At 29.7% G+C, this 8,909-nt stretch overlaps 1 protein-coding gene across 1 annotated transcript; it reads left to right on the plus strand.

The window, feature by feature from the left end:
* Positions 1-1,981: 1,981 nt before the first annotated feature.
* Positions 1,982-4,373, plus strand: LOC101496640 (protein RTF1 homolog). The gene has a single exon (XM_027331009.2). The coding sequence runs from the start codon at positions 2,133-2,135 to the stop codon at positions 4,134-4,136; it is 2,004 nt and encodes a 667-aa protein (XP_027186810.1). The 5' UTR covers positions 1,982-2,132; the 3' UTR covers positions 4,137-4,373.
* The last annotated feature ends 4,536 nt before the right edge of the window (positions 4,374-8,909 follow it).

The raw sequence follows: 8,909 nt of genomic DNA on the forward strand, positions 1-8,909 counted from the left end.
CCTCTATCAACAATATTATCCTTATTTTTTGCAAAAATTCAAAAAATTCATCAAAAATTTCAAACAAAACTCATAAAACTAATTATCATCCTCAATATAATGCAATTTCATCAAATTCATAACTTAAATCTTTAAATAGACTCATTTTTTTATCTCCAACAACATCAAATAAAAAATGACAAATATGAGTTTATTTGAAGATTTGAGTTATGAATTTGATTAAATTTGTTTTATATTACAAAATATAATTAATTTTATGGGTTTTGTTTGAAAATTTTGATGAATTTTTGAATTTTTGTAAAACAAAAGGATAACACTGTTAAACATTTTAAAACATAAAAGATCAAAATGTCACTTAAAATTAAAATAAATGACCAAATCGGAAAAAAAAAGATAAAGGACTAAAATGTTAACTGAAATTAAGTTAAGGGATCACAACTGATATTTAGCCTAAAATATAATTTTAACTATTCCATCTATTTGCTACAACTTTTTTTGAATAGTGAAACTTTAAAAAATAATTAAAATAAAAATTTATTTTGAGAAACTCGTCATAAAAATCATATTTAAAAGATATCTTTTTAAAATAATTGTGATTTTTATCATATTAAAATCATTAATAATGGATATCTGAGTTATTGAATATTAAATTATTTTTTTAATTGATAAAAAATGAGAATAAAATAACTTAAGTTATTTTTCAGTAAGTTCTTGTAATAATCATATTTAAAAATATAAAATAAAAATGATTTTTTAAAAATCTTAAACTAACTTCTGATGAAGAAATAGCTTTTCAAAGCTTAGTATGAATGACACACTACACATAGAATACAAGAAATAATAGTACATTCAATTAATAAAATAATAATAATAATAATGATCAAGATCAAGAGAAAAATAAAAATAATAATAATTGTCATATAAAAATCTATGTCTATGATGTTTTTTGTCAAAAAAATAAACTACAATAAAGGAATATTTAAAACAAATCAAAATACATCCAAACAATCTTTCATATTTTTCAATTATACTTTATTTAAAAAAAAAATCACTCATATTTTATTAAAAACTTTTCAAATTATACATTTATATCCCACAAATATCACTTTCAAAACTTTAAAAATAATTACATTAACAAAAATTTAAAAATCATACCCGCTTAACCCACCGGTTATATTCTAATAGTAATAATAATAACAATTATCTAAAAAAACGGTATATAAGGTTTCTTTTTGATCCAAGAAGCGGTCAATCAATACGTGTCTATTCTTACATAACTATAGGAGTTAGTTTCCGGAAATAGGGAGTTCTAATTAATTAATTAATTAATTTTAATTACATTAATATTGTGTCTCAAATCTAACAAGAGGACTAAAACACAGCAAAAAGGTATCCACTGAGATGACACCTCAAATTACTGATCTTGCTCAATGTTATGATCTATACAACCACCAACATTTTTTAATTTTATGCACAATTTGATTACTAGAGTTGTTCATTGATCTTGGTATTCTCATACACGTTTTCCTCTTTCTATGGTTCATTTATTTATCGTTTTTCTTTTCTGGAATATCTGTTTCATTTTTCTATTGAATGCATGTGTTTCATACTGCAGCCTAATTGTGTTTATATATATATACACTTCGTTCTCCTGAATGCAATGAAGAACCTATATTAACACATCAATATCGATAATAGTTATAGAAGTAATTTTAATGCAATTGCATGTATTGCGGTTTTAAATTATGGTCTGCAACTGCAATATTGTAAATTTTGAAGTCACGGCAACGACATTTCAACCAAAATTTATACCATAATGATCATATTCTTTTCATTTAGTTTGTCATATAAAAGTTTGTAGCGTAACTACAACCACAATTGAAAACCATGTGTGTTGGTGTCATCAACACGTGTTAGACACACCTTCAATAACGTGTCAATGCTACAATGTCTAAAAATATGCCATTAAATAGATCTCAATTACCTCAAGAGATTAGTTTTGAATATTAATATGGTATTGTTTCAAACTAGATGGCACACATTATCATCAAATTTGCTGGTGTCTTGCATAACAGGATGAATGATATATTAATGTAACAACTTGGACTGCACACCACAACAAATAAAGAGAAATGGCAGACTTGGAAAACATGCTTCTTGAGGCAGCCGGTAGGAAGAATTCCCCGGTGAGAAAGCGAAACAAGGTTCGAAACTCGAGAACGAAACATGAGGGTGCATCATTCTCAGATGGTGGAAGTGATGATTCCAAAGAGGAAGACTCTGATAAAGTTACTTGTAATGCAAGCAAAAGGCCAACAACATGTGCATCTAATGTTCCATTGAAGAAGAGGTTGGAATTAGAAGTAAGCAAAAGAGGTAATAATAATAATAATGAGAATGGAAACAAAGGAAAAGGAAGTGATCAATTGAAAGATGAAAGAGAAGATGATGATAGCAGTGAAGAATTTGATCTTGGTAATGATCTTTACAAGAATGAAGGTGATAAACAAAGGCTTGCAAAGATGACAGAACTTGAAAGAGAAATGATTTTATCAGATAGAGCAACCAAGAAAAGTGACAAAGAGATAAAAGATAAATTCAGAATGAAAAGGGAAAATGCAATTGGAAAACCAAAAGCTTCTTCTAATTCTAATCATTCATCACCTCTTCCTTCGTCTACCAAGATTCGTTCATCGGCTAGACATGCCGAGAAAACAGCTGCGAAAGGCGATGTTTTAAGCGAATTGCGAGCGAAAAGGATGAAGCAACAAACACTAGACAACAACAATGGAAAATCAGAAATAGGGTCAAGTAGTAGTAGTAGCAAAGGAGCAATGAAGAAGAAGCAGAAGATGACAGAAACTAAGTTAGAAATTATTAGTCCAAGTAGCTCTAGTCAAAGTGAGAGTACTGTCAGGTCTGAAAGTGAAAGAGAATCTTCTGACGACGACGGCGAATTGGTTGACAGTGATGATGATAAGAACATGGATGAATTAGATAAACCAACATTTGAGGATATAAAGGAAATTACCATTAGAAGATCAAGGCTTGTAAAATGGCTGAATGAACCATTTTTTGAGGAACTAATGGTTGGTTGTTTTGTTAGAATTGGTATAGGAAAATCAGAAAAAGGACCTATTTATAGACTTTGCATGGTTCAAAGAGTTGATTGTGGTGACCCTAAGAAACACTATAAGGTAGAAAATAGAGTCACACATAAGTATCTAATTTGTGTATGGGGAAGTGAAAATTCTGCTGCTAAATTTCAAGTAGCTGTGGCTTCAGATTCTTCACCATTAGAGAAAGAGTTCAAACAATGGTTAAGAGAAGTTGAGAGAACATGCAGCCATATGCCTAGTAAGCAAAATGTGTTGGAAAAGAAGGAAGCAATAAGAAGAACAAACACATATGTTTACTCAGCAGCCACAGTGAAACAAATGTTGGAGGAGAAAAAAAGTGCACCATCTAGGCCGTTGAATGTTGCGGTCGAAAAGGATCGTTTGAAGAACGAGATGGAAATAGCGAAAAGCAAAAATGACGAGGCGTGGATTGATAGGATAAACGCAAAGTTGGAAGATTTGGAAGCGTCGCGTCGAGCTCGAGAGACCGATGTTAAGGCTATTAGGCTTACTGAAATGAACCGAAAGAATCGCGTTGAGAATTTTAAAAGCTTGTCTGAGTATAGACAGATGAATGCAAATTTGAAAGAAGGAGAGGAAGGGTATGATCCCTTTTCTAGGAGGTGGACAAGGTCAAGAAATTACTACAATGAAAATCAAGGAAAAGAGATTAAAGGAGAAAAAGATGAAAATGATAAGGGGAAAGAAAAAATTGTTGGTGTTGAGGAAACAAAAGAATCACTGGAAGCTGCTGCTAATGCAGGGAAGTTAATTGATACTATTGCTCCTGTGGATTGTGGAACAGAATCAAATATGTTGCATGATTTTGAATTGTCAATTTCATTGGTTGAACTTAAGAGTTTTGGTGGAAAACAAGAACTAAGAAGAAATGTGTTTTTTGATAGGAAACAAAAAATAGAAGCAACAGTTGGTTATCAAGTTCCTGAAAATGATGGGAGAAAACATGCTCTTACATTAACCATTAGTGACTACAAGAGAAGAAGAGGGCTTCTTTGAATCATAAGTTTTATGCTAATCCAACCAATTATTAGTGGTGATTTTAATTTCATTTATTTTCTTGACATAACTAGATTGCTTGAAAGAGAAGGAAAGATACCTTTCCTTTGGTTATTCAAACAAGGCATGTTTGTAAAATTTTCATGCTTTACCTCTTCTATGCTTCTTAATGTGTTTTTAGGGGAAAATGTGGTTTCTTTAGGTGTTGTCTTCTAGTTGAAGAAAATGTTCTTTAGCTGAAAATTGTGAGTGGTTCAAGTATTGAAAACAGACACGGATCCAGAAATTAAGAAAACAGAGAGCCAGATTCTTGTTTTATAACTTTTATTGCGGGCCTTTCTTCCAATCATACATTTTCTATCTAAAAAGTTCAAGCCAAATACATTATTTAAGGGATCCAAATTCACTGTAATTAGGACCAATATAATCGGTTTTTTTATACTTTATTTTAATATTAAATAGTTATTAAACCACATAATCTAAAATTAAAACTAAAACAAATAAAGGACTAATTTATATTATTGCACTATTATTTATTTTTATTATATTAAATTAAAATAAAACAAATAAATCAACAAAACTGGCTTGTGTTTCCTTTTCCATTTCTATTATTCCTTAATATCTTAAGCAATAATAAGAGGAAACATCTAGATGGAATTGAGTTGTCCAAAATGATATCTAATTTCATCATAACAGAAATCGTAGCCATGCTTCATAACTTCCTAAGTCTCAATTTTTATCGAACAAGTTATCAAACATTAAATTAGTTGCCAAACTTTAATTTATTACAACAATAAGCAATTGATAAAGGGGGAGGGGCCAAGGCTTATAGTAGATGAAAATGCTTGAACATTGTAGATATTTAGTTAATGAGTTTCGTTGAAAAGACTTGTACTTGTATATTGAAATTTAATTATATTGTCCAATTTTTAGACTTTTATAGCATTGTAATTTTAGATAAATAACGCGGGGTGTTATGTTCAAATTAGAAAAAGGTTATAGATAGAATATAGGATCAAGTTCTAAATCATGCTTAAGAGAAATGTTTGACTTATCAAAGTGAGTTCCTTTCCGTTCGATTTTTATTTTTGCATGCAAAATTGTTGGGTGATGTGGGTTTATGGGAATTGATTGACTACTATAAAATGTGGTTTTCAAAAACCTTGTTAGTGTGAGAAAATGTTTTTGGATGCACCATAAAAGAATGAATGACTTGTTATGTTCTTCATTGTTTGAGTTAAATGTGTTTAAATTGATGAATGTATGTGTGTTTGATTTTCTGATGTTTGATGGTTTTGAGTTACGTTGGTTAATAATGGATGTTTGAGTGCTCGAGCGTAACATCATAAGGAAATTCTTAAATTTATAGAATTTGCTAAGCGAAAATAATTTCGCCAAACAAATTCAGCCTTTGGACCAACATGGTTGCTTCAAACTTAAATTTGCCAAGCGAATTCGACATATTTTTGAAAAATTAACCCCTATTTTGGATTTGTTGAACAAATATTGTAAAACCCGTGTCTCACGATATATTTTTTGAAAGGGCTATTTCATGAATACGTAATTTTATTATGCGTGAATTATTAAATTTTTGGTTTGTGTGTGTATTATAATTTAATCAAGTTGAAATTATTTTCATAAATAAAATAATTTTTATGTCTCAATAAAATTTACATTGAAATGGGAAACAAATTTTTTTATGTTTTAGAAGATCGGGAATGTTTTACCGATTGTCAAGTTTTGAAATGCATTCTACTTTCCATAAAACATAAAGTTTAACTTCTAGAGATGGTATGTGTATATTTGGGATTGAGTTTTATTTTTTGGAGTTAAAAATATTAAATGAGAGAAGTTTAAACGTGTTACTTGTTTTTGGCTCTTATAAAACTATTAGAATTTTTTATAGTATTTTAATTTAGAACTAAATCAATTTTTGTGCAAACATTTTTAAGATTATGTTTTCTTCCCGTATTTAATGTGGTTAATGTATACTAAAGTTTTTATAAAAAAAAATTCAAAAGTACAATTTTATTGACGTTGGTGAATCGGCTAAAATTTAACCTTTATTTAAATTTTCAACTACTTTCGAATGTTACAAAAATTTAAAAATGAATTTTATATCCCACATGTAACTAAAATCAAATATCTTTTTCGGAAGTTCGATTAAAATATTTCATTGGATAATATTTTCATGATATAGAAAAGAAAAACTGATTTTAGCGTCGACTAAAAGTCGACACTAATAGATAAAAACCGACGTTGACGTTGATTTAGCGTTGGTGTTGGACTTAGGTTAAAATAGTCGAAACTAATACATAGCGTCAACTAAATGCTATCCGACGCTATGTTAGCGTTGGTCCGACATATTCTAAGCCAACGCTACCAATAAAATAGAACATCCAACACTACTTTATATGAGTTGACAAGTATTTTGAAAAACTTCTATTGCGTTGGATGACCGTCGCTAAAGTCAATTACTTGTAGTCAACAAAATAATTAGCGTCGGCTTCACCGACACTACGGTCAACTATAAAAGTGAACAATTACATGAAAGTCAACTTTATTTATAAAATAGCGTCGGTCTAGCCGACACTACAGTCAACAATGAAAAGTCAGCAACAAACACTTGAAAACCATTGCTGCTTGGCGTACCAATATATCTGAAAGTCATTGGCAAGGATACCAACCATATATTTTTTTCCACCAACATAATTAGAAGAGTTATATGCCAAGCAAACACCAATACCAAGAATAAACACAAGATAAACTAGGACACCAACTTCGAAGAAACATATTGATATAACATTATAGAGATGTAAAAAGATAAGACTCACTAGTCAATGTTGGAGTCAAACAATGTCTAAAACATTGTAGCAAACAAAACTATGAAAGATCAAAAGATACATCAAGAAGAGCAGAGGCTTTCTGATCTCCCAGCACAAACATAACTTGAATTAAGCCTTTGAGGATAAAAATTGTCTTTCTATGAGGAGCATGAGAGTTTACAAGTAGATGCTTCATTTGGAAATGAAATAAAGAACTTGTGGAATTACGGGTATAATACCTTTAGAGCAGTTTGTTTCTTAACAATTTCATTTGACTTGAACATCGCAGCTGATACACTGATTGTGACAAAGAAACCTGCAAGTTCCATACACAAATATTGCAAAGTTAAGTGAGAAGTGATAAAGAACAAAGAATGCTTTTGGTGGAATAACATTGGGTTGGAGTGATAAACAAACATGCCAACATTGAAAGTGAAAAAGGCTTGGGAACAAAATCAAAGGACTACCAAACCTTATCATAGTAGTTTCTTGCATAATTTAAAGCAGAGTGTTTGATGTTACATTTTGAAAAGCTTACCCACACTCCAAAGGAGAAACATTAGAGGGTAGTGAATCACCATTTTTAGATAGAACAATTAACTAGAGTGATTTAATTAATATATCATGTTAAATTTTAGATTAACTTTGATTCACTTCACTTGCTATTCAATCTTTCATTGCCTAATCAAAATTTTAGCATCGGAGTCGGGGACTGACGCTAAAATTAGCCGCTAAAAATAGCCGCTAAAATGAGTTTTTCTAGTAGTGCAACAAATATTTTGCGAATTATAAAATTGCTGTTAGATTTATTTATTTATGAGCTGAGATGGGTGGGGAAAAGAGTGAATTTTTGTGTGCTTAGATTTATTAGTGAACCAATTAATGTGAACAAATATTTTCCCTCTTTTCTTTGTTAAAACCGTGAGCAAGCATGCGTGGGGAGAAGAGTGAATTATTTTTGAGTTCTTTAACAATCCATTGATCTTTTTCTCTTGTAAATGTTGTGAAAAGTGAAAAAATTGCAAAACTCCTCTTTTCTCTCTTCCAAATCCGTGTGAGGGTATGTGTGGTGTAGATGATGTTTTGTTATTTGGTTTCTTTGCTTTACTTTGGTTTTAAATTGGTGTTCTATGATAGTGTAACGTGAGTTGCTTGAAAAACAAAAAAATGCCTCTTTTGAATGTGACACCAAAACGTATGCATTGTAATGATATATCTCAAAGAAAATATGGATTTGTGACATTTTGCAAAACAAAATTATTTGTTAGAATGTTGTTTTTCTTTCACTAATATAATAGATCCATGTATTGTAGTAATATATCTTAAATAATTTTTTATTTATTTAGAACACTTTGATGTTTTATTAAAAAAAAAAAGGAGTTGTTTTAGAATGGTGTTTTCTTTTCTTAAAGTGTTAGATTCTTGACTTGTTATAATAGACCTTTTAGTGAATAAAGTGGAAAAAATCCTAGAAAAGTTTTAGAAAGTGATAAAGCCTAAAATGCTTATGTACTTAGCTCCTCGAGTCTCGAAAAAGAATCGAGATCATTGACAACGAATTAGTGGTGGAGAGAGCACTGAAATATTTATGTTATCTATGTAAAAAGTTTAGAGAAAAAGAAATGGAAACAAAGAGTGTACGGTCATTTTCATTTGAAAAAGTATGAAAACAAAGTAAGGGGTGTTTGAAATTGAGTTGTTATATTTTAACTTATTAACAAAATATAGAGTTTTATGATGGTAAGAATTTTGAAGAAAATCAAGAATTGAAAAAAATGTTCTATTTTGAGAATCAAACATAAAATTTTATAATTGAAATTTTTGTGAACCTATTTGAGAAACATTGTTAAATCATTGAAGTGTCAAATATATATATATATATATATATATATATATATATATATATATATATATATATATTTTTTTTTTTTTATAGTGGAGAAAAAAA

This window comes from Cicer arietinum, chromosome 6, assembly GCF_000331145.2.
Source record: "Cicer arietinum cultivar CDC Frontier isolate Library 1 chromosome 6, Cicar.CDCFrontier_v2.0, whole genome shotgun sequence".
Taxonomy (NCBI): Eukaryota; Viridiplantae; Streptophyta; class Magnoliopsida; order Fabales; family Fabaceae; genus Cicer; species Cicer arietinum.

Excerpts from the sequence above, each read along its gene's own strand:
- LOC101496640 (XM_027331009.2), top strand. The coding sequence starts at position 2,133 with ATGGCAGACTTGGAAAACATGCTTCTTGAGGCAGCCGGTAGGAAGAAT.